Source organism: Neofelis nebulosa, chromosome 18, assembly GCF_028018385.1.
Source record: "Neofelis nebulosa isolate mNeoNeb1 chromosome 18, mNeoNeb1.pri, whole genome shotgun sequence".
NCBI classification, from domain to species: Eukaryota; Metazoa; Chordata; class Mammalia; order Carnivora; family Felidae; genus Neofelis; species Neofelis nebulosa.
Window position 1 is genome coordinate 10565785 of NC_080799.1, and position 25737 is coordinate 10591521.

General features: G+C 56.8%; 1 protein-coding gene and 1 long non-coding RNA gene across 5 annotated transcripts in view; one reads left to right on the forward strand and one right to left on the reverse strand.

The window, feature by feature from the left end:
- Positions 1–25737, reverse strand: part of LOC131500804 (uncharacterized) — a 92328-nt gene that overhangs the window by 65911 nt on the left and 680 nt on the right. The gene's annotated exons all lie outside the window — the stretch shown is intronic.
- CLIP2 (CAP-Gly domain containing linker protein 2) overlaps positions 1–25737 on the forward strand; it is a 75819-nt gene that overhangs the window by 16637 nt on the left and 33445 nt on the right. For all 4 annotated transcript variants that reach the window (XM_058710271.1, XM_058710272.1, XM_058710274.1 and 1 more), the window contains 2 exons: positions 4026–4215; positions 18487–19043. In XM_058710271.1, the coding sequence (XP_058566254.1) occupies positions 4092–4215; positions 18487–19043 (681 nt within the window). In that variant the 5' untranslated portion in view covers positions 4026–4091. The remainder of the gene's footprint in view (positions 1–4025; positions 4216–18486; positions 19044–25737) is intronic.

Below are 25737 nucleotides of genomic sequence, written 5' to 3' on the forward strand. Positions count from 1 at the left end.
TCACCGGGCACCCTTGTCAGGACTAAAGGTACCATAGTAAACAAAACAGACCCTAGTCCCTTTCCTTGATCAGTGGCAAAAAACAAAGGAGGCTGGAGATGGGGAGGACTCGGTAGGGGTTGTAATTTCAGAAGGGGACATTGGAGCAGATGCTCGAAGGACTTGAGCAACGAACATGGATATTTGAGGCAGAGGGAATCGCGTGTGCAAAGGTCCTGAGGCTGCAGTGTGCTTAGTGTGATCCAGGAGGGGCTAGAGGCCAGTGGGGCCAGTGTGAAGTGAGCAAGGGAGGACCGTAGTGCTGGAGGGGAGAGATGAGGAGGGCTTTAAAGACCCGCACACTAACATCTATGGGGAGCCTTCGAGGATTTTATTTTTTTATATGATTTTTAAAAGTTAAGATTTAACTTCCCATAAAAACCATTTTAAATGTACGGTTTGATGACAGATTTGCTCCTTAGTATAAATATAAGTTGTACGGCCATTATAATCCATTTTTAGAACCCTTCTACCTTCTGGAAAGTTCTCTCATGCCTGTGTGCGGTCCATCCCTGTTCCCACTGCCAGGCAGCCACAGATCTGCTTCTGTGTTTATGGTTTTGAAATTCCCTGTAAATAAGAATCAACACGTACTGTTTTGTGTCTGATTTCTTGCAGTTAGTGTAACATTGATGAGGGTGGTCAATATTGTTTCATATGTCATGGTCCTTATTATTGGTGAGTAGGGTTCTCTCATATAGATTCACTGTTTTTCACTCACCAGTTGATGGATGTTTGGGTGTTTCCCTTTCTTGGCTATTATGAATAAAGTTGCTATGAACATTGTTCCTTTTACAAATTTTTGTATGAATATGTGTTTGTATTCTCTTGGGCAGTTGGGTCATGTGGTAGGTATACAGTTAACTTTCTTTTTTTAAGTTTATTTAATTTTTAAGTAATCTCTGTACCCAACGTGGGGCTTGAACTCACAATCCCCAGATCAAGAGTCTCATGCTTTACCGACTGAGCCAGACGGGCACTCTGGGTGTTGAAATCTTGTGTTCATTTTCCATGAGGTTGTTTGCCTTCTGATGAGTGAGTGGTGAGAGTTCTTTATGTGTTCTGAATATAAGCTTTTTGTTTTTGTTTTTTAAATATGAGTTCGGGGCGTCTGGGTGTCAGTCAGGTGAGCATCTAACTTCGGCTCAGGTCATGATCTCAAGGTTTGTGAGTTTGATTCCCGCATCGGGCTTTCTGCTGTCAGCATAGACCCTGCTTCAGATCCTTTGTCCCCCTCTCTCTCTGCCCCTCCCCTGTTCGTTTTCCTTCTCTCTCTCTCTCTCAAAATGGATAAATAAAAGTAAAAAAAAAAAAAAAAGAAACAAATATAAGTTTCTTATTAGATGTATAATTTGTAACATTTCTCTCCGGGAGAGTTTTAGGCAGAGAAGGGGCCCAGAAGGCATGCACAGGGGCCTCCTTCCATCTCCTAATCCCAGCAGGAGGGTCCTCCGTCACACACGTGGGGCCCTGCATCAGGATTTCCTGGGTCAGAGGCCCCCCTGCTAAACTGCTGGAACAGGCCAGTTCAGCACCCGCAGGGTGGGATATTCGCTGTCCCCAGAGAGCATGCTCATTCGCCCCTGCTGGCTCAGCGAGTCGCTAGGGCTCGGGCTCGGGGGTGTCGACACAGCCTAACCCAGCCGGAGAGGGATGTCTGCAGTTCCCCGGGTCACGCGCTTCCTAGAGGGCCGGGTTCTGGGGAGCCAGGGAGTAGCCTCATACTCTAGCTGGTTGAGTGACTCCTGGGCCCCAGAATTCCGGGGGTCCGGGGGTCAGAGTCGTCCATCGCGGGATTGGCATGTTTGGTTTGGCCGGCTCCAGGACCAGACTAAGGCCGGCAGCCGTGTCTCCTGTTGGCTTACCTGGGTGTGTAGGTGGGTGTCCCCGCTGTGCTCCTTGGTGGGGAGCGTGCTTGTCTCTGCTGTTAGGGCTGTCCAGCCCCGCGTGAGGAGCGGCTCCTTCCCACAACTGTCGCTTGTTCAGCCTGCTGACCTTAGAGCCGTTCTGAGGGCACCGTGCAGACTCCCGCCCCGAGCACTGTGGGTTGGCTTCTGTATTCGTCAGAACTTTTTTTTGGTTGCAAGCGACCGTGTCCCTCAAGTAGGTTTAGGCGAAGAGAGGAAAGGATGCCCGTGCATGAGGATTTGTTGACTGGTGTTGAGTGCAGAGCTCAAGTGACCAGCTTCAGGCTCAGCTGGATCCAGGCCCTCCAAATCCAGCAACTCGGCTCTGCTCTCTCCCTGTTGGCATCATTCCCTGACAGGCTTCTCTGTGCAGTAGCTGGGATGGCCCTGTAGTCCCTGGCGTCCAACCCACACCCAGGCAGCCCCCAAGAAAGGAAAGAACCTTCCTAAAGATAAAGGCAGCCAGAGTCCAGACCCTGATGCTCTTTAGGCCGTATGATCTTTCCTTAACTAACCACAGGGGCTCTGGCCAGGCCTGGGTCATGTGTCCACTCCCCGCATGTGCGGCAGGGTCAGCCTCTAGAAGTCTTACGGATCGGGGCACCGGGGTGGCTCCGTCGGTTAAGCGTCCGGCTTTGGCTCAGGTCACGATCTCACGGTTTGTGAGTTCGAGCTCCATGTCGGGCTCTGTGCTCAGAGCTCAGAGCCTGGAGCCTGCTTCGGATTGTGTCTCCCTCCGTCTCTCTCTGCCTATCTCCGGCCCACGTTCTGTCTCTTTCTCTCAAAAATAAATAAACCTTAAAAAAATTTTTAAAAGTTTATAGAAGTGTTACGGATCAAGAGCGGAGAAAAGGTTCTCTGAAAGGGAGGAACATTCTGGGTCCACGGACAGGGTAAGGAGGTGGCTAGACGAGCATCTCCTACTGCCCCAGAGTTGAGCAGCCAGAGGACGCTGATTTCCTTCTTCCCAAGGTCCCCGGGGGGGATGCTTTTGCCCAGAATCCTCCACCCATCTGGCAGTGCTCTGTATCCTGTCTCCTGAGTGGACAGTGTGCTCCCCAGACAGAGCCCCGCAGCTCTGGGACAGGACAGGGCCTGGCCCCTGGTGAGCCCTCCATGAACGTCGGGTACAAGAGAGGGTGTGTGTGCAGGAAAGCGGAGGGGGCGGCCAGGGGACAGCGGGTCTGTCTTGCCCGCCTCTCCTCCAGTCCCCCCGCAGCCAGCCAGCCCCCTCTTGCCGGCATCTGGTGCCCTGAGTCGATTGCCTTGGAGACGAGGCTTTCTTGTGTCAGGACGCACCTTTGTCAAATGCCTCCGCGTCGTGTTCCTATCCCGTCCTCTGCCTGCTTGGAAAGGCAGGGGCTGTGATGGTGGAGGGTGGGCAGAGGGCATGGTAAGTCCATCCGGGCAGGGGGCCGAGGCGGGCGTAGGCGTCTGTGTGCACGAGCCCCCACACCTGGCGTGGAGTGGGCAGGTGCTGGGAGGGTGGGCACAGGGGCTCTGGGGTGACAGGGTGGAACCGTGATTGAATTAGGTGTCCCCCTGTCCACCCCGCATCGGGAGAGATGTGAATCACTGGCTGGTCCTAGAGGGTCTAGGGGCCATCGAAGAGTGACCCCCGCCCCCCGCCCCGCCCCCGGCTGGCCTTGTGTGCCAGAGTCTGTACCGGCCCGTGCTCTGTGAGCGCCACGCCACACTCAGCCGTCGGTGGCTGGGCGACCTGTGTGGTCCTGATGGAAGGCTGTGGGGGCTAATACAGCTGTTGCGACAGACCGCCCGCCCTCCCCCACCCCGCCAAGCCAGCTTGCTCCTGACTCTCGCCTCCCGGGCCCAGGAGGTGGGCAGAGAGAGCACTCCCGACCTCGGGGGCCCCGCGGACCGGGACACATGTCAGGCAGGCCACACTGGGCCCACGCTTGCTGCTGCTGCTGCTCAGGGCCTCGGTTTCCCCGTCTAGGAAAAAGGGGTGGGGTGGTCCCTGGCCCACTGGGCAGGGGGTGCAGGAATCCCGCTGCGTCACCATCGGCGTGCCCCGACAAGTGGTGACATTGTGACGCGATCCCTCTCGTCTGCCTGCAGGTGAATGAGAATGAAGGAGAGGACGTGACCCCGCGGACCTTTATCCACACGCCGAGTGGCCCCACCATGCAGAAGCCCAGCGGCCTGAAGCCCCCCGGCCGCGGGGGGAAGCACTCGAGCCCCGTGGGCCGGACGTCCACCGGGTCGGCCGCGGTGTCGGCTGCCGCGGTGGCCAGCGGCTCCAAGGAAGGTGCGCGGGGCCGGAGGTGGTGGGCGAGGGGCCGGGCGCGGGGAGTGCTTCTTCTGGAAGAGCCGCTGGGCGGGGGGCTAACGGTACGTGCAAGTTCTCCTTTGTGTCCGGCTGCGATCCTTCTCGTAGTCAGTTGACTACGGCACCGATGGATGCTTTACGCGCATCGCTCCGCCTCATGCTCCCTAACTGGGAGGCGGGACGACTGCTGGCTGCCCTCGGGGACAGGGGCCCCTGGGATCCTCCTAGTGAGCCGGCCCCATCTTCCGCCCGCCTTCTTGTCTGCCACCCAGAACCACGCCCTTCAGCCTTCCCGCATCTGACCCCTCGTCTTCCTGCTGGTGGGCGGACGTGAGGGCCGGGGCCGGAGGCCGGAGGCTGGGGGCACCGGCCCCGACAGCAGATGGAAAGAGGACAGCTGTCTGCTTGTGTGACGGTGCAAGTGAGGGGGTCCCGGGTGGAATATTTAGGAAGTTTGATGCAGAGGTTAAATTGCCTGTAATCCCACCCCCTATCGGGCCAGACTGGTCCTTCGGTTTACGTTCTCCTTCTTTTCTGAATCGTCTGCCATCATGCTGCGTGTGTCATTTGAAAATCTGCTTTTTTTTTTTTTCTTTTAATGTGATCAAGCGGATTTTTCCGTGTCGTTTTTAATGGCCGTAGAATATCCTGTCCATTCAACAAATACAAGTCAAAGGCCTGCTTTGTTGACACGGTCTTAGCCATCCGAGTTCTCATTCTGAGCAAAAATGGATGTGGGCCCAGCCCTCAGGGCTGCCGGTCTGGCAGTGGGGAGAGGCTGAGTGTCATGAGATGCTAGAACTGGGGACTGACCAGGTCTGGGAGGTCAGCCCCGAGGAGGGGGACATGTGAGCTGAGGTCTGGAGGGTGACAGTTTACTAGTTGAAAAGGGGAGGGTATTTTAGGCAGAGGGGACAGCTCGTGCAAAGGTCCAGTGGCAGAACAACGCATGGCAAGAGACTGGCATGTGGCCAGCGACAAGTGTGCTGGTGGGAGAGCGTGGGCCAGGGTGGGGACAGCTTGGGATTGTCCGAGTCATTTCACTTCTGTCATAATAACAACGGGAAGCTGTTGTTTTAAATCAAAAGGAATAGGATAAAAAAAGAATTGGAAACGTGTTCTTAACCCATCCTTTGCGGTTGGGGATGATTCTTTCTTATTTTTCACTTTGATAAACGATGTCGGGATGAATGTCTTGGGGCACAAATCCTTGCTTTGATTATACTGCAGCTGGCAGGGTAAGACACTGTCCGTCCCATCTGATTGGTATAGAAGTTTAGGGAGACAAAAAGTAATAGCCAGGGACCAGACTAGGCAATCTGGGCCCTGGGTGGGGTCAGGGAAGGTTTGAGCTGGCAGAACCAGGGCCCCGGCAGAGACCGACAGCCAGGGTGGGAGGGTAAGGAAGTTGCACGGTGTGGCCCATGCACAGGCCCCTGCCAGCAGGGCTTGCCCGGAACAGCCTGTTGGAGGCCCAGACTTGCTTTCCAACGTGGCAAAGCCTTCTTTACTCATGGGAGGCATTCCTGAGCACTGCGAAGAGGCCGGAGAGAGGAAATGAAGGGGAAAGGATGTTCCAGGTAGACAGAGTGATGCAAAGGCCCTGAGGCAGGCGTTGACTTGGTTTGAGGCGTGGTTAGAGAAGGAAGGGAGACAAGCCTGGGTGGAGAGGAGTCTGACGTGAGGTTGCGAGGGCGGGAGAGGCAGATTGCGGAGGGCAGGAGTTTGGGTTTGTTTTCAGAGTGACAGGAGCTGTTGGAGGAATGGCCGGGGACTCACATCCCTCAGCCCGCTGTGCGGAGGACAGATTGTGGGGGTTCCGAGCCGGGTGGTGAGACCATCGAGGGAGGCATATGTGGCCGCCCGGGAGAGGATGCCTGCGCTCGCTGCCAGGGCTGGGAGAGGTCAGGGGCTGACCACCAAGAGTGGGCCATCAGGGAAGGCTTCCCAGAGGAGGTGGAATGAGCTCAGCCTTCAGAATGGGAGGAATTGAAACATGGAGTGGAGGAGGAGGAAGGCCGGCCGGCAGTGGAGGAAGAGCATGGGCAAAGGCACTATGTGGGCTGAGCTTTGGGCCATTAGGGGGGTGAGGAGGTGGGAGTTGTGTAGCACCTTCTCTGGAGAAGGTCACCAGCCAGGCCTCACCCTCTTGTCTACTGGAGAGAGAGCCCCGTAGCACCTTCTGGGGTTATTTTCATCATTTCTCCCTCCCTGATCAACAGGGGCCTGAATTCCGGCTCTGACCCAGCCCTCAATGCCCCTTCTAACTGCCTCCGCTGTGTGACCCTGGAAGAGTTACTTAACCTCTCTGAGCCCCAGATGGGATAATAACCTCTCTCTGGTGGGATCCAGAGAGTTAACGAGTGTGAAGGGCCTGCAAGCTACAAAACTCATTAAAGACTCCTTTCTGTCCCTTTCCCCATCCAGGGTCTCCTTACTGAAAAATTTCTAAGTGTCAGGCACCCACCTCCCTTCCATTTAACCCAGTCACAGCCACCACCGTGGCAGATTTCCTTCCAGTCTTTTTTCCTATCGCACTTACTGTTTGAAGCGGTGAAATCGCGGGCTGTGCCCAAACCTACGTGTCACTTTTCCATACCTCTTGTCTCCCGCTGCACTGCCACAGGGTCTTTGCATCATCTCGAACGGCTACGTAGGCTTTCGAGGGACATGGGAAAGGGCCACACGGTGTGGCATACGGGCTGCTTCCTAGTCACACCGCAGGGTGGTCTGGGAGCCCCTGAGGGTGGGGGCTGGGTGGTCTGACTCTGCCTGGGCCCCCCGCCCTGCAGGACTGTTCCAGAGAGAGGAGGAGCGGCTCAGTGAATGCCCGATTGATTGCAGAACGGTGCCCGCCCATGCCCGGCGCTAGTCTACAGCTGGGCTCGGCGCTCCCCTCCCTCTGTCCCTGGCACCCGCTGCCTTTGCTGCCTTTGCAGGTCAGAGCAAGATGTCCAGGCTCAGGGAGGGAGCAGGGAGCCCAGAGCAATTGGCCTGGTGAGCAGGGAAGGAAGATGTGTGAGGCCCACAGCTGCTTTCGTCCCTCCCCCAGTCTCTGGAGAGGGGGAGGGGCAGGTAGAAGAAGAGGACAGTGTCATCCTCAACAACCCCCCCCCCCCCCCCCGGCTCCTCAGGCTCCCTTACCTCCCCCATGGCACTGGCCATCTGCCTACCCCTGCAGGAGGCTGGGACCCTGTGTGGGGGACACTGGGGCCTCAGAGGTGAGTCTGGTGGAAGCTGGAGCCTGGGGTGGGGGATTGAGGGGGTACTAGGCTCTGCTCTGGGAATCGGGCAATGGCTGCCTCCCAAAGCATGAGCTCAGCCTCCGGGCAGAGGGTCTGGCCAAGGGCCGGGCCTGGACTGATGCCCCTACCCCCCGCCCTGTGGAAATTGGGGAGGGGAGGGGAGCTGTGTCAGTCCCCAGAGCTGTGACACACAGGAAGCGGCAGGAACAAGGGGGCCATTGGAGGGGGACTGTCTTCCCGGGGGGAGGGCGGGAGGGGGCCCAGAGGTGGTCATAACGGCAGGTGTGCAGGAGGGCGGGGTCTGGGCCCCACCAGTGGGCAGAGACTGGAGAGGTCAGGGGCAGCGCGGCCAGACAGGATGGGGCACACCCCTGGCGGCTGCTTCAGATCAGACTGTCAGGGAGGGTCTCGCTCCGGAGGTGACATTGGTACAAAGATCTGAGCCACAAGCAGGAACCAACCCAGCCGAGGTCAGGGGAAGAGCATCCAGGCAGAGGGAATAGCGTCTGCAAAGGTCCTGAGTCTTGAGATGCCTGGGGGCTGGAGAGCACCTCGAGTGGGCGAGGGGGGAGTATTGGCAATGGGTCGGGGGAGGCGCTGGGGCCCCAGGGCCCCAGCAGAGAGCTGGAAGCTGGTGCCAGGGCCGCCTGGGGCTTTGCAATGTATCCTGGGCCTGAGGAGGGAGAAGGGGGTCCAGGCCTCTAGGCTGGCAGCCGTCTTGGCTGCTGGGGAACAGCCCTCCCTTCAAGTCAGGAGCCGCCTGGGGGGATCGGGCAGGGTCCACCAGGGCCCTGTGATGGTGGGAGAGAAGGGACAAATAGGGGCGCTCAGCCCTTCCCTGGGGCCTGCTTCTGGGCGCCAGGCGGAGGCAGGCCAGGCCAGCAAGATTGGCCCCGGTGACATGAGGAGGCTCAGGGCTGCTGGGCCAAGGGACCGATCCTAGGTCACTGCCGTGCTCCCTCTGCCCCTGCCCCTCCCCTGCAGGTCCCTGAGGGGCCTCTCCCACCCCCTGTACTGTGGTCCGGCCCCCGAGGCATCTCATTTAGAAGGCTCGGCATTTGCAACCCTCTACTTCACAAGCAGTTGTCTGACCATGTTTCTGCTCATTAACAACCCAGTGGGATAACTCTTCCTCTCATTTAAAGATGGGAAAACTGGGGCGCCTGGGTGGCGCAGTCGGTTAAGCGTCCGACTTCAGCTCAGGTCACGGTCTCGCGGTCCGTGAGTTCGAGCCCCGCGTCGGGCTCTGGGCTGACAGCTCAGAGCCTGGAGCCTGTTTCAGATTCTGTGTCTCCCTCTCTCTCTGCCACCCCCCCGCCGCCCCGTTCATGCTCTGTCTCTGTCTCAAAAATAAACGTTAAAAAAAATTTAAAAAAATAAAAAAATAAAAAAAATAAAGATGGGAAAACTGAGGCTTCAGCTGTCATCGAAGTTGCCCAGAATAACAGGGCCAGGGAGTGGTGGCGCTGGGATGGAGACTCTGGGCTGGGGCTGAAGCTGGCTCAGGCCACCGGTACCTGCCACCCTGCCACAGGGAAGGCGTGGCCGGGACCCCCAGTTCAGTCCCAGCCCCGCACACTCGGCTCCTGTCTTGGGCAGCTGGCAAGTGGGAGGAGTGATCTGTTCTCCGTAGGTTGGTCACAGCTGTCCCCCAATGCGCCTGTGGCCTTTCCTCACGCTGGGGACCCAGGACATAGGAGGTCAAGGATAAGTGTGCATGGGAGCTCCCCTCAGGCAGGGAGCGGGCCACACAGGGCTTAGAGGATTCACCTCCTATACTGTGATTCCCCCGAAAGGGCCTGCACAGGGCTGGTCCCAGAGCGTTTTTGGCTTATGGAACTGGGGCCCGATGTCCTTCATCCCCTGTGGGCGCTGCAGACACGGGAGCCAGCCTACTGTGCCCGAGATGGGGCCGGCAGAGCTTGGAGCTGGCCTGTAGCCTTAGGCACTGGCCCTACCCTACTCTACTCCTGGACGATTATGTCTTTCACCTTGGTGCCCGGCTCCCTGGGAGAGCAGGTGGCATCCCGCCTGTGTTTTCAGTGACTTGTCCCAGATGCCGTGCAAACCTGGGCAGAACGGGGACAGACCTCCCACCTTTGATCCTGCCCCAGGCAGCACTCATCTCCCTTCAAGGTCAGCTTCTCCAGCCCTCCTCCCCTAACCACATCCTAAACTTTTTAATGGCATCAGGATGGGGAAAGCCAAGCTGAGCTTTTCTGTGGCCGGGCTGCAGGGCAGGTGGGGGGTGGGGCAGCCTCCTAATGCTCCTGACGTCGCCCAGTATCGACCCCGGGGTGGGGGGGGGACGTGCAGGGGCCCATCTTGTCCGCGCCTGTCTGCCGTGCTGTGGCCGGAGCAGGGCTTCTCCATGGGGAGCTGGCTCTGCTCTTTCCAGGGTAAGCCTCCCACATCTTTCTCCTCCTGGGTCCCCACGTGAGTCTGTGGGTGGGGGCTCTGTCCTCCTGGTTCGGGAGTAGGGGGAACCGAAGGGGACTTCTGAGTTCAATTTGGCTCAGGAAGGAACAGTGAACAACCCTTGGGACAGGGCACAACCTTGGAGTGGGCTGATAGAGGGTTCCTTCTTCGGCGAGGGATGGCTGAAGGCAGTGTAGCAGGTGGATGCTGGGCCTGTGTGGCCACAGAGGGTGGGCCAGGGGAGAGGGGTGGACTCAGTCCTCCCTGGAGGCCATATTAGCTGGCTCTGTCAGAACGACTGACTGGGGAGTGGACTGGACTGGGAGGTTCGCGGTGGGAAAGCCGGCACCCTTGAAGAATGCGATGGGGACCCTGTCCCTTCCTTCGTAGCCTCCGTCTTGAGCATCTGCTGGGGACAGGAGAGGGCTTAGAGCACAAGGCTGCTTTGGGGTTTGTGGTGCATTTATGTCATGTTGCTTTGGGGCCCCCGGGGAGGGGAGGTCAGTGTTGTGGCCAGTCTGCGTTTCGGCCTGGTCCCAGGCTCCGAGGATAGAGAGGGGAGTCGGTGTGGGACTCAGATGTATCCCCGAGGCAGCCTGTGCAAACCAAGGGAAAACGGAGTCCTGTAGAGTGTAGAGTGGCTGTGCCAGTGAAGAATGTTGGAGCTGCTGTGATGGACAGGCAGGGTATCCTTAGGTGACACAGAGAGGAAAATGCCAGGGTGACCATTCTGTCCGGGACAGCCCTAGTTTATGTCCGTGGTCATGGCACGACGCTATAGTAATAACTCCTCCTTTCTCTTCAGGGTGTCTGGTTTTGGATGACGAATCATATCGTCACCTCCTTTAAGCAGTCATGGTGCTCATTAGCACGTTAAAGGCTCTGACAAGTCCTGCAGCAAAGTAACCTCAACTTTATTTAAGCTGCAATTTCTCAATCTTCTTTGAATTTGGAGGTTCAGTGTTTATGTTCATAATATCTGTTATACCTTTGTGGAACTATGGTCTGTAGAACATTTAGGGGATGCTTGCTTCCTTGGGGGACTGGGTCTTACATAGGCATGCTTTTTTCCCTCTGGCCTTCAGGGACACAGGGCAGACTTCATTACACCCTTCAGTTCATGACATACCGTCTCTGTGAGGCCCTGCAAGGCCCCTCTTGTGTTTTTGTAAGATTGGTATCTTTTTATCGCGTTTTCTCTTCCCACCACCCACATCTAGGCATCCGTGTCTATGTTAGGACACTCTTTCTTTTTTTAAACAAATTTGTTTTTTTGTTTATTTGTTTTTGAGAGAGCCAGAGAGAGAGAGAGCATGAGTGGGGAAGAAGCAGAGAGAGAGGGAGACATAGAACCTGAAGCAGGCTCCAGGCTCTCAGCTGTCAGCACAGAGCCCGACGACAAGGGGCTTGAACCCACAGACCGCGAGGTCATGACCTGAGCCGAAGTTGGACGTGTCATCGACTGAGCCACCCAGGCGCCCCTTGAGCCCTCCTTTCTGACCAAGTATCATATCAGAAACACCTTTCTGTATAACCTGGGAGAAGTATTTTTAAAGTTGCTCAAGAATCTGAAAGACTTGGGGCGTGCTGACAGCTCGGAGCCTGGAACCTGCTTCCGATTCTGTGTCTCCCTCTCTCTCTGCCCCTCCCCCACTTATGCTCTGTCTTTCTCTCTCTGTCTCTCTCCCTCTCTCTCTCTCAAAAATAAACAAACATTATAAAATTTTTTTTAAAAGAAGAATCTGAAAGACTTGACCATAATTTATATAACTGCTTCCGTATTTGGGGGCACTTAGATTGAGGGTCTCGTTTCTGTTGTTGTTTTAAGATTTTTTTTAATGTTTAAGTCATCTCGACACCCAGCATGGGGCTTGAACTCACAACCTTGAGGTCAAAGAGTCGCATGCTCCACCAGCTGAGCCAGCCAGGTGCCCCCAAGGATTTCTGTTGTTGTTTCTTTTGTGAATGACAAGTCAGTACGTCCGTTTCTTCTTTTAAATTTTTTTTTTTTCAACTTTTTTTTTAAATTTATTTTTGGGACAGAGAGAGACAGAGCATGAACGGGGGAGGGGCAGAGAGAGAGGGAGACACAGAATCGGAAACGGGCTCCAGGCTCCGAGCCATCAGCCCAGAGCCTGACGCGGGGCTCGAACTCACGGACCGCGAGATCGTGACCTGGCTGAAGTCGGACGCTTAACCGACTGCGCCACCCAGGCGCCCCCCGTTTCTTCTTTTAAATTATTTCTTTGGGAAATGGACCAAAGATGACACTCCCTACTTAATTTTTTTCTCATTGAAAATACTGTATTTCACTTTTAAAACATTTTATTAACCAAATTAACACAGGCTCATTATACCAGTCCAACTAGAGTTGAAATGACCAGGGTGGGGGGTGATGACGTGAGTGGGTTTGTGTTTGGCGGGGGTCCCGGATGGCTTTGGAGAGAGGGGTGAAGCAGGGCAGGGGGTGCTGGAGGCTGAGAGAGACCCTTCTGGAGGTTTCTGGGGCAAGCTGTGTGGAATCTCGCAGGCCTGATCTCAGGAGGGCCCTCTGAGACCCTAGAGGGAGGTGTGGATTTCAGAGTTATTTCTTCTGTGGAATTGCAAGATCTGATGAATAATGGGATTGAGGGTAACAGTAGGGGAAAGAGCAAGGAAGATTTGTGGTCTAAGTGGGTGTTGGGGATGCCCTCCAGAGATGAGGGGTACAGAGGAGGCACTCTTGGAGAGGGGATCACTGTGGTTCAGAACGTCAAGTGTGAGAGATCCCAGGGGACATCGAGGGGATGCTGCTGGAAGGGGCAGGTCTGGCAGCAGGGAAGGGATATGGACTGGAGAGAGAAATTGGGGCCCAATTTCTACTATATCTTCCTGTGTCATTTGGATCTTTTACGAGGAGAATGTGTTCACGTCTTTCAGGAAGGCGGGGGTGTGGCAGCACGTAAGGAGCTAAAGGTGCGGGTGTGGGTTAGATCGTAGGGGGCACCGTGTAGATCAGGGCTCCCCAGGTCCTGACCTCCTGCATCTCGCCCCTCCCCTCCTACTCCCTGCACTGGAGACGGGTCAGAGACTTGGTGCTTGTGTGCCTTCTAGCCTGCCTGTCATTCAGGGCGTCTGTAGAGAATTTTGGTGGGTTTTGGGGCTGGCCACCTGTCCAGGGTGTGGGCTGGCACCGGCCCATACCGGCTCACAAGAACCCATGGTGAAATTGTCAGGAATTTTACGAGCCAGATGTTAAAGGCAGCCTTTCCCTAAAAAATTAGACTGTGTGACCTTACAGTTTAATAAATTCTATTAAAAACATGGGTAACAAATACTGAAAACTCATGATTTCTGCTAGTGCTTTTAGTAGGGTTTATACCACCATTTTTTTACTGGTAAAATATTACTGTTTTACTACAGGTAGGACTTTATAGTATCTGTGTTTGTAAGGTTATTGCTCTGTGGTAGAAACACCGTATGATCTCTTTCCACATCCGTGTTCAGTGACATCATGCTGGTAGCTTGAAATTGACCACGGTGGGAGAATTTACGTTATGGAAATCGGCAAACTCTACAAATCAGGATTATTGTTCTCCTGGAGAGCTAACTATTTTTGTTCAAAAAAAAAATTTTTTTTAATGTTTATTTATTTTTGAGAGAGAAAGACAGTGATAGAGCGTGAGCAGGAGAGGGGCAGAGGCACAGGGAGACCCAGAATCCAGAGCAGGCTCCAGGCTCTGAGCCCACAGCACAGAGGAAGCTGTCATGTTGCGGGCTGGGGGGTGTTCGTGGTGCACATGGGGAGCCAGTGACCGGAGGAGAGGCGAGCGATGGTGGGGAGGCGGGTCCCTGGGGAGACCGAAGGGGGACAAGAGTTTGCCTCTACAGGGAGAAGGGCGTTCCAAGCTGGAACAGTGAACCTTCGCTCCCCAGCCCCAGGCCCCCACGGATCTAGTTCCTTCTAGTCGGGGAGGTGGCCAGCTGAGTTGTGGCTGTGCGGTTCTCTTGTTATCTGGACCCCACCCCGGTGTGAGCCCCCATTTGGCCGTGCCTGTAGTTCCTAGCATCTGACCCTGGGTGCTCAGAGAACTGGGTTCCTGGGAGCTGGGGTTTGGAAGGCCTGTCCCCTCTTCCTGAGGCAGGGAGGGACCCAAGTCCCCGCCGGGGGAAGGGGGGAGGGGCGGGTGCTTCCTCGCCTGGGCGCCCCGCCTCCGCTGCAACAGGCCGCCAGCTGCCGCCACCCCACCCCACGCCCCTTAGCCCTTTTTTCAAAGTCCTGCTTTGAACTTGAAACCCGGCAGTAGATTCCCTCGTGCCTGGAGTCTGGGGAAAGGACCAAGTGCTCAAATGCGGTTTAAGTCTGTTGCCGCCTTTCACTTTCGTGGGGGCTTGCCGGGCCAGGCTGCTGCTCGGGCCAGGCTGCCCGGTGCAAAGGCTCTGAGGAGGGGTGGGGGCGGGGCAGGCCCTGCCGTCAGGGAGCTTCTGGAACCTGCCTCAGAGCCCAGTGGGTGTGACGGTGGGTGTGATGGGAGAGCCGGCCAGGTCTGACAGCCCTGGGAGAACAGGGAGGGATGCACAGACTGTCAGGTCCTGGCCGCTATGCCCTCGCCCTTTGCCGTCCTGTGGGGGAACAAGTGCAGGTCCAGGAAGGGGCTTGGCCAGGCCTGGCTCCCTGGATGGAAGGGGATTCTATCCCTGTTTTCCATGCCTCCCCAAGCCCTGGTCTCTGGAAGCTTCCTGGTGTGAGGGGGGAATTTGATGAGGGCTTGTCCCATGAGGCTGGGGCCGCCGAGGGCACCGAAGAGGAAAAATGAAGCAAAACCCCCGCGCGCCGTCGCCACGGGCTTGGGACCTGGCTTTTAGCAGCTGTTAGAACAACTGGTCTCTGGGCCTATGACCTTAGAAGGGGCGGGTGGGGAAGAAAGATTACCTGAGGGTCTGCCTGACTCGGGACAGCTGGGGAGGACAGCTGTGTGGGCAGCTTCTGACCGAGAAGAGCCACACTGGGTCCCCCTAGACCTGGGACCCTCCTCTGTGCTCTGAGCAAAGAGGCCGGGTAGGCACAGGTGCTCACCTCCGTCACAGCTGCCCAGGTCAGTTAGCAGACATCATGGAGCCGCTGGGCACAGGCACGTGTTCTAGAAACAGATACCGGAAGGGCAGGTGCCACACATGCGAGCCTTGTGGGAGAGCTGTTGAGGGGGAGGGCTCTGAGCCAGACCAGCTGGGCCTGACTCCTGCTTGGGTAACTTTGGACAAGAGTATCTGCATGGTAAGAATGTAACGTAGAGGGGGCGCCTGGATGGCTCAGTCATTAAAAAAAAATTTTTTTTTTTACATTTATTTATTTTTGAGAAACAGAGTGAAACAAAGCATGAGCGGGGGAGGGGCAGAGAGAGAAGGAGACACAGAATCTGAAGCAGGCTCCAGGCTCCGAGCTGTCAGCACAGAGCCCGATGTGGGGCTCAAACCCACAAACCGTGAGATCATGACCTGAGCCGAAGGCGGACGCTCAGCTGACTGAGCCACCCAGGCGCCCCTTCAGTCGTTTAAACGTCCAACTCTTGGTTTCAGCTCAGGTCACGATCTCGTGGTTCCATGACTTTGAGTCCCGCATCGGGCCCTGTGCTGGTAGTGCAGAGCCTGCTTGGGATTCCCTCTTTCCCTTTCTCTCTGCCCCTCCCCAACTCATGCTGTCTCTGTCTCAAAATAAATAAATAACCTTTAAAAAAATCAAAAAGAATGTAACGTGGAGAAAGTATCCAGCCCGTTGAGGGGGCGTGGCATTGGCACTTCCTAGCTGGTAGACCAGTAGCTGCCCGACTCTTCTCGTTGATGGACCACAGCACCTTGGGCATGGTTATGATGGGGGCCGGGGCTGGGCCATACTCCAATATGTGGCTTCCTCTGGCTGCTTTTCGGAGTGGCTTTTCCTAAGGAAGGTGTCCGCCTGATCTGATGAGTGGGAGAACCGCTGTGGGGTTCCCAAGGTCACCAGAACCTGCCTGGGAACCCTTCTTCTGCCTCCTGGGACCCTTTGTGGTTCTTAAATGTTTAAAAATATTTTTTAAAGTTCATTTATTTATTTTGAGAGAGAGCACGTGAGCAGGGGAGGGGCAGAGAGAGAAGAGGAGAGAGAGAATCCCAAGCAGGCTCCACACTGTCAGCACAGAGCCCGACGCGGGGCTCGAACCCACGAACCATGAGATCATGACCTGAGCTGAAACCGAGAGTCAGACACTCAATGGACAGGGTCACCCAAGTGTCCCTTAATTTTTTTTTTTTTAATTCTTTAGTCTTCGTATAAATCATTGTTATCAAAATAACATGACAGTCAGCCCTCACTGTGCCCTTGCTTGGGCCAGGCACCGAGAACAGCCCCAGAAACCAAGGTGCAGGTGAGGAGGAGACCTAGGTGGGGCTAGGAGCTGCTGGTCTCTGGGGCTCCAGGGCCTGCCCCCTCAGCCACTGTGTGGCCTCTGCCTCATGGCATCTCAGTGGTGGAAGAGAATCTGGGGGGGGGGGTCCCCCTTCCAGGGTCCCGCCTAGGGGTCTTCTCTTAACAGGAAGCAAAGGGGACGTCTCTACATGGGACGGAGTAAAAGACAAGATTGTTCCCTGCTTATAAGGAACTGTAGGGTTTGGGCAGATTCTGGAAAATGGGTTCATTCAAGGGAGTCCAAGATTTGGGGTGATTGTAGCTTGAGGCTTGGCTTGGCAGGTGCTTAGTGCTCTATTTTTGGTTTAATATACGTGTGTACCCTACACCAAGAGCCAGAGGCCTCTAGCCAGGCAACCTAGGTAAAAGTGTCTGATCTCTCTGAGCCTCAGTTTTCCTCATCTGTAAAGGGGGGATAACAAAATGACTTCACAGGATTAACCGTGAAGGTCAGACGGGCTACTGTATGTCAGGCCCTTAGCACAGAGCATCAGTTAGTGGGTTGATCACCGTGGTTGTTAGTCAAGTTCAGCAACGGAGCCCGTTGGTCTCCCAAGAGCCCAGTCCACAGTTGAGAGGTCCCCTTTGTCAGGACCACCCCCCCCCATCCCGGCTGTCCAGGCCTCGGGTGCCACGTGCTTCCCCATTCCCGCCACTAGCGCCCCAGAGAGAGAACCACATGCTTGGTCTTGCACATCGGGCTGGGCCTTGGAGTTACATGGCTTCCCCAGTGCCTAGAAGCTCTGGCTTCCAGTTCTGAGCTTCTTGCCAGGCCTGGGCCCAGGGTCTCTTGGCGGTGGCTGAAAGGAAGATGCTGGTGGGAGCTGCTTCCCTGTAGCCCCTCACTGGCTGCCCCTGGAAAGGACTAGAAACATAGGCATCACTGTTTCACAAACACATCAGCCTCTGGAGCAGAGAAAGGTGGGTCCTTCTCTGCCTGATGCTGAGTCTGGCAGAAAGTGGGGGACAGCCTCCAGACCTCGTGGTGCAAATGGGGAAGTTTCCTGAGCCCCATAGCACAGGAGGCCCTGCGTGGGGCCCAGATACGCATAAGTCATGTGGGTTCAAGTCCTGCTTTGTCTTTTCGTGAGTGACCTTGAGCAAGTTGCTTCTCTTGCCTTCCACGTCCTCGTCTATAGCATGTCAGGGTCCGGGCCCAGGGGGCAGGCCCCTTCCCTGGGTTTGAGTCCCATTTCTGCTGTGTGACTCTGGGCAAGGCCCTGGCCTCTCTGAGCCTCAGGGTCATTCTTCTTCTAAAGAGGGGCTGGGTCAGGGCATGGAGAGCCCAGAGGTCAGCCCCAGGATGTTGGAAGTGAAGGACTTGTCTCCCATGCACCTCCCCCTCCCCCCCTTTCCTGGTCTATGCAGTCCTGATGCTTTGGGCTGCAGCTCAGGGAGGGGAGACTCAGCAGCAGAGCAAGAGGCTTTTCTGGCTCCTTCCTTGCCCCAAGGTGTCTGTGGCTGTCCCCAGCTGTCAAGGAATGGGTTGGAGCCGTTTGTATTGGGCCCCGAGCTGGCTGGGGTGCAGGGTGGGGGACACAGAGACCACTTCCCCTTGGTGGTGGGCCATGAGTGGTCTCAGGTTAACAGCCAGGAGCCTGAGCCCGCTGGGAGGGGGAGGTGGCAGTTTGTAACCCTCGAGAATGGGTTCATTCCTGGCCCTCGATCCTGAATGACCCTGAGCTGTGAAAGGTGAGGCTCTGAGGAGGTGCTTTCCTGAGTTTGCCCTTTTTTTTTTTTTTTTTTTTTTAAGTTTCCTTATTTATTTTTGAGAGAGACTTAGCGAGCGCAAGCAGGGGAGGGGCAGAGAGAAGGAGAGAGGGAGGAATCCCAAGCAGGCTCCGCTTGGTCAGCGCACAAGCCCGACTCGGGGCTCGAACTCACAGAGCTGTGAGAGCAAGACCTGAGCTGCAGTCGAGTCGGACGCTTAACCGACTGGGCCACCCAGGTGCCCCCTGAGCTTTTTTTAAATCCTTCCACCTTCCGGAGGGATTGGGAGATAGGGAGAGACCTCGGGGACGCCCAAGGCCGTGCTACCCGCCCCGCCCGCCCCCCCCCTGCCGTGCGTGCCTCAGTTTCCCCATCCGTCAGCCGGCGCGGGGGGCGCCTCCCGGTTCCCACCGCGCACCCCGGAGCCCTGACCGCTGCCTCTCTCCCGCCCCGCAGGCTCCCCCCTGCACAAGCAGGCCTCGGGCCCGGCCGCCGCCGCCGCCGCACCCCCCGCCGCCGAGAAGCCGGGCCCCAAGGCGGCCGAGGTGGGCGATGACTTCCTGGGGGACTTCGCGGTGGGCGAGCGGGTGTGGGTGAACGGCGTGAAGCCGGGCGTGGTGCAGTACCTGGGCGAGACGCAGTTCGCGCCGGGCCAGTGGGCCGGCGTGGTGCTGGACGACCCGGTGGGCAAGAACGACGGCGCGGTGGGCGGCGTGCGCTACTTCGAGTGCCCGGCCCTGCAGGGCATCTTCACGCGGCCCTCCAAGCTGACCCGGCAGCCCACGGCCGAGGGCTCGGGCAGCGACGCCCACTCGGTGGAGTCGCTGACCGCCCAGAACCTGTCGCTGCACTCGGGCACGGCCACGCCGCCGCTCAGCAGCCGGGTCATCCCGCTGCGGGAGAGCGTCCTCAACAGCTCGGTCAAGACGGGCAACGAGTCGGGCTCCAACCTCTCAGACAGCGGCTCCGTGAAGCGGGGCGACAAGGACCTGCGCCTGGGAGACCGCGTGCTGGTGAGTGCTGTCTCCACCGCCCCACCTTCAGGGGCAAGCTGGACCCCAGGGGCTGGGCAGGGAGGGGACTCGGGGGGTTGAGCTGGGGGGGGGGGGGCTCGGGGGGGGGGGTCCGGGCTGGGACACCCAGTCCTCATCGGAACCACACGGAGTGACCGGGGATGCCGGTCCAATGGGCTCTGGAGACTGTCGCCATGTGACCCTGGGCGAGCGCCTTAACCTCTCTGGACCTCAGTCTTCCCATTTGTAAAATGGGTTGGGATGCATGAATATGTGTAATGCCTCTAGACGGTGCCAGAAACTTAGGAGGTGCCCCATACATATTAGCTCTTGTTGGTTTTATCCACGGATCCCGCCCGATGGTATTTCCCAATGGTATTATCCATTGACCAGCATGGATGCCCCAGGCCTATCCTGGAAAAGGCCGAGGACCACAGGGTCGGGTGGTTCAGACACCTAATCGGTTGTTACGCAACGATCACTATTGGTGTCGGGGAGAGAGTTGGGTCACTCTTTGGAGCCAAAAGGACCATCAGCCAAGTCTTCCTGCTGGGGGCCCCTCTTCTCTGCCGCTCCCTGTCATTGGGCCACGTTGGAAGGGCCAGTGGCCCCCAAGTCCTTTAGAGTCTGGATTCATCATCTGGATTCATTCATCAAGTCCGAATGAAGCAGTGTTTCCCTGGCACCTGCTGTGGGCCGGGGCTGGGCTGGGGGGGGGGGGGTGCCAAGGTCATGGCAGGACAGGGTCATGTTCCTGCTGTACCAAGCCCAGGGTTAGGGTGGCCGAGGTGACCCCAGAGCTGACCCTGCCCCCCCGCCCCCCCCCCCCCCCCCCGTCAAGAACCACAGTGTTGGAAAGGAGAGAGTAACCCACGAGGCAGTCTCTGAAGGGCATCTGGTGGGCTTGGGTGTGAGAAGCCAGTGGGGGTAGAGTCAGCTGGTGGGGGACACTGTGTTCATCAGTCTTCTGCAGGACTATGGGGACCATATACCTGGAGCTCCAAGGCTGAATGGGGAAGGGTTTGGGGGGCTCCAGGGTCCCCTTGTGGGGACTGCAGGAAAGTATTGTTGCCTGGGATTCTCCCTCCCTACCCCGAGGACCTCACACAACGCCAAGGTTTCCCCTGGAGGCTTCTGGGTAGGGTATTTGGGGCAGGGGCAGGGGAAATAGAGGAAATGTTTATACCCATTGCCTTGTTGAATCCTCAAGCCCACACCATGATGTAATTTTATCCCCACTTTGTGGATGGAGAAACTGAGACTCAGAGAAGTTTAAGAACTTACGTAGTAACTTACAAAGACTCAAACCAGCCCCCGCAGCCCGCCTTCCTGAGTCTCTCTACCCTGGTGATCTCTCTGGGGTCTGCCCACCCCAGGGGCCGGTTTCCCAACCTGCTTCCCTGTGGACAGAACTACCCGCTTTGGTGATCTGGTGGAGGGTGTGGACAGGCTTGGTCCCTGCCCTCCAGCTCACTGTCTATCAGGGGAGAGAGACAGACGTCAGTGTTTCCTTATAGATCCATGTGAGTGCCCATCACGGAGGCTTGACCTGGTGGGGGGCATCCCCGAGGCCGGCGTTTGGGCTGAGCCGAGGGAACGGACTAGAGAAACAAAAGAGTAGCAGGGCTGAGCTGTTGTTAGCAATGGTGCTGGGCAGCATTGTGCCTATGAGGCTGGTATAGGCTTGACCCTGAAGGAGTGGAGGGGGTTTGCTCTATTTGCAGAGGGACCATGGCACGGGCAGATCCATCTTTAAGCGCATCCCGCTTGCTGCTTGACGAGGAAAGGATGGGAGGGGGCAAGAATGGAGCAGGGGAGTGGCAGAGGGCTGCGGTGGCAGCTCCGGGGACAGGGGGCTAGACTCTCGGGGCACTTGTGACTTCCTAGTCAGGGTCCTTGTGGTGGGGCTGTTGCTCTACTGTTGCTGCCACGGCTCCCCGGGAAGCCGTCCCCACCTGGCTGATGGGACCCAGGCAAGCTGGCATACAGTCTCACTGAGCTGTCTTGGGGGTGCCCGGGGGCCAAGGGCACCTGCTGGCCGTTGACCACTATAGGGAGATTGGGTACAGGTTGGTGCCCTTGCTGCTACTTCCCGCCTGTGTGATGCTGGGCAAGTCACTTAACTGAGCCTCGCCCTCATTCATTCATTCATTCATTCATTCATTCATTCATCGTCTGTCCATTCAGCAAAATGGGCGTAGAAGCCCCCCTGGGCTGCTTTCATTGAGAACATTAAGAAAGCTGGTGGACGTGAAGTGTTCACAGTTACTCGGGGTCTGGTGAGTCCCGTGAGTGCCGTGGGTGTGGTCTGAGACCTCTTTGGGGTGGGAAGTGGAGGCCCAGGGGGTTATGGGCCAGCACTGGTTGGTTCTCAGGTTGCAGGAGTGGGGAGGTTGATCCCCAGTTTGATCCTGTCTGGAACTCCTTTGCTTCCCTTTTAGGGAGGGCAGGGGGGCATACAAGCCTGCACAGGGTGGGCACTGCTCTAGAAGTCTCTGCCAGGCCCTAGCCCATCAGCAGGGCTGGTGGCAGCCAAAGCAGATGGGTCTTGCTGGCTTCCTACCGCGGTCTTGGGGGAGTCCCTCACACTGGGGGCTGTGCCCAGCACTTTCTGTACCTACTCTTTTTGGGTCCGACCCACTGCCTTAGAAGCTGGGAGTCACCCTCCCATTTCATAGATGAGGAAACTGAGCTCAGCCCTGGAAACAGCCGGTCTGGAGTCACGCAACCAGGAGGTAATAGCCATTCACTCATTCATTCATTCATTCATTCATGTTTATTTTTGAGAGAGAAAGAGAGAGGGAGGGGGAGCGTGTGAATGCGCACACGGGGGAGGGGCAGAGAAAGAGGGAGACACCGAATCCGAAGCAGGCTCCAGGCTCTGAGCCGTCAGCACAGCTGAACTCCCCAACAGCGAGATCACAACCTGAGCCGAAGTCAGACGCTCATCCGGCTGAGCCACCCATCCCTCTATTTATACTTACCAACTGAGACTGCCCTAGAAACAGGATATCCGTGGATTCTGGGTGGGGGGGAGGACTTTACACACGGGGTTTGCTTCTACCGAAAGGATGGAGCCCCATGTGTCCCCCGTCCCACCGGAGTGTGCAGCTTCTCCAGGGTCGGTCCTGCAGCCTGGTCCACTGCTCACGGCCAGGACCCAGCTGGCTCAGCCGACCCCAGGATTCGCTTCTCCCTGTGCCTGCTGTGGACACCTGCTATGTCACCTTCCTGTCCCTACTCCACCCTTTAAAAAATTATATGCTGGGTGTGGGTGACTGTGGAGGCTGGAACTTACTTGAGGACAGGAGACAATATCCAAAAAATATAACTGCTTTTGCGGATTTTGTAAATCATGTGATCCTATAAATGCATTATCAGGGCCCTTCCCAGGGCCTTGGAGGAGGCCGGTGCAGAAGCTGTATTAGCTTCACCAGCTGTTAAACCTGCTTCTGAACTGGGTCAAAGGCATGAGCAGTATTATTTATGGTCTTTAAGTCATGTTGCTCTTCAGAGGTACCTATGGATCCTGGTGTCAATGGGGCCTCAACGCTACCCCCTGAGGTGCAGGTAGCAGCTAAAGAATCACGGGCAATTTATTTACGCTCTCTGTGCCTCAGTCCCTTCACCTGGAAGATGGGAGAATAGTTCACCTGCCGGGTGTGCAGGCTGTTTAGAAGCCCTGCTCTAAGTCAGCTCTGAGTGTTAGTTCTTACCAGCCTTAAAGTCCTTGGAGGGTGGGTGTTCCCTTCGGCCACGGGGGTCCCAGGTGCAGTGAGGGGCTCGGAGCTCAGAGAGCCTCCCTGAAGTCACAGCAGCTCATGACGGCCTGGTGTCCTTGGCCCTCGTTGGTCAACCACGTGCTCGGGCCCACAGGCTGGTTGCCCTGCCTTTGTCCTTTTCCGCCCCTCCCCTGCCCCAGCACACACACGGATAACCTTTCTGATCCGTGCCTGGAATTCCTCCAACGATGAGCCACGCTTTTCTGATCCCTTCTTCTACTCCCCACCACCCTCAGCCCTCCGTCTGGGGCACCGTCTGGGGCCCCCGCCGCCAGCTTCTGCCCGCCCCTGCACAGGGGCCTCTTTTTTCCTTTCTGGGTCCCCCTTTCCAGTCTCCCCACATGCTTGCCCTGGCTGCGCCCACCTTAAAAACAAACTGAGGGGCGCCTGGGTGGCTCAGTTGGTTGAGCGTCTGACTTCGGCTCAGGTCACGATCTCGCGTTCCATGGGTTAGCCCCACGTCGGGTTCTGTGCTGACAGCTCAGAGCCTGGAGCCTGCTTCGGATTCTGTGTCTGCCTCGCTCTCTGCCCCTCCCCTGCTCATGCTCTATCTCTCTCTGTCAAAAATAAACATTAAAAAAAAAACCCTAAAACTGAGCCCCTGCCCCATGTCTATTCCAGCCGTGCCCACTTCTCTGACCTCCCTTCAGCTAAACGCTTGAAAGCCCCCTCTGTGCACGCGGTCTCCACCCCTGCTGTCCAGCACCCTCTGCTCCGGGGAAACTGAGGCTGCCACAGATCTGCACAGTACAAGTTAGAGCGACCGGTTCTCTGTCCTGGCTTTATGTCCCCTCCCGGCAGAACTGGGCACCGTCCATCTCCCTGCCTCCTTCTGGAAGCACTTTCTTCCTCCCTCCCCCCACCCCAGCTTTCCTCCTACCTCCTTGGCCAGCAGGGAGGTGTTCCTTGCCTCGGGTCAGGTCCAAACTCCAGCCTTGGCTCGTCTCCCCCTGTGCAGTCTCCCTGCTGGAACCATCTGGGCCTGTGACTTAGAACAGTCAGGACACATGGGGCGTCCCACTGCCCAGGGGTGGCTGGTGTCTTAGATCAAGTGCTTACGCAGCATCCCTGCTTAGCGTGTGTTACTTTCCCGGGGCTGCTCTAACAGCTGCCACCAACTAGTCCTGTACAGGAAGGGGGTTTTCTCTCCGTTCTAGGGGTTAGCAATCTCAAGTCAAAGGTGCTGGCAGGGCCGTTCGCTCTCTGAAGGATCAAGAGAAGAACCCATTCTGTGCCTTTCTCTTCGGTTCTGGAGGCTGCTGGCATCCCGTGGCATTCCTTGGCCAGCAGCCACCTCACCCAGCCCCTCCCTGCACCTTCACACGGTCTCTTCTCTCCGTGTGTCCGTGTCTTTCCTCTTCTTATAAGAACACCAGTCACATCCCATTAGGGCCCATGCTAATGACTTCCCCTCACTTAATCCCATCTGAAGGACCTCAGCTTTAAATAATATAAACATAATAATATAGTTAATAATAATAAGATCACATTCAGGGTGCCCGGGTGGCTCAGTCAGTTAAGCATCCGACTCTGGATTTTGGCTCAGGTCATGATCTCGTGGTTTGTGAGTTCGAGCTCCACACTGGCAGTGTGGAGCCTGCTGGGGATTCTCTCTTTCCGAGTCTCTCTCTCTGCCCTTCCCCCCACTCACGCTTGCTAGAGAGCAGAATGCTCTCTCAAAATAAGTAACTAAAATAAATAAACTTTAAAATAAATAAGTAAGGTGGGTGCTTGGGTGGCTCGGTGGGTTGAGTGTCTGACTTCAGCTCAGGTCATGCATGATCTTGCGGTCTATGAGTTCGAGTCCCACATCGGGCTCTGTGCTGACAGCTCGGAGCCTGGAGCCTGCTTCCGATTCTGTGTCTCCCTCTCTCTGCGCCTCCCCTCCATGCTCTCTCTCTCTCTCCTCTCAAAAATAAACATTAAAACAAAATTTTTAAAAATTTTAAAAATAAATAAGGTCACACATTCACAGGTATGGGGGGGGCGGGGGAGTCAGGACTTGAATGTATCTCTTTTAGGGGACACGGGTCAACCTGTCACACATGCCCCAGGCAGAACTCATCTGTTTGTTTATCCCCCACCCCGTCCCTGACCTGCTCTTCCTGTCTTCCCCGTCCTTGTGAACACTCACCTGCCTCTCCAGCGACCAGGCCAGGAACTTGGGACTCAGCCTTGTGCCCTGTTTTTCTCTCCTCCCCAGCCATGCGACTCATCTGGAAGTCCCCGGTGCTGTCTCGAAAACACACCGGAATCTGTCCCCATCCTACCGCCTCCCCTGGGAGGCTCCTCTCTCTTGGACGGAGGGCCCGCCTCCTCCTTGGTCTCCCTGCCCCCACCCAGGTCCCTGCACCGCACAGGTTCCCATCTCACCTGAGATAAGGCCCACCTGCCTTCCCATGGCCCCCAGACACTTGTCAACTGCCCGCCCGCCCTCGGGCCACCCGGCGTCCCTCCTTCCCTGGCCGAGCCATGGCCACATCCGCCTTCTGTCCTCTCCTCCAGTGTCCCGGGCTGGTCCCTGCACAGGGGACACTGTCCCCCAGAGCTTCCCACAGCTCGATGCCCCCCGTCCACGAGGCCTCTGCCCCATGGGCTCTCCTCGGAGAGAGAGGCCTCTGATGTCACCCTGCCCAGCCCCTCCAACCGCCTGGATTAACAGCAGGAGTCCACTTCCTCCTCCTCCACTGCCGGTTTCCTGCCACGGCCGAGAGCGCCTCGACCACGGGCCTTGTCCATTTTGTCCACAACGGCTGGGCCCCTAGTGCCCACCGCAGAGCCTGGTGCCAGGAAGATGCTGAACGAACCACTCAGGGCCCCGGGGGGTGGTCCCGAGCGAGCAGGGCACCGCTGGCCCCGTGTCGGGGCTGCACAGGCTAGTTGAACCCCAGGTTCTTCTCGCTGGCGGTTGG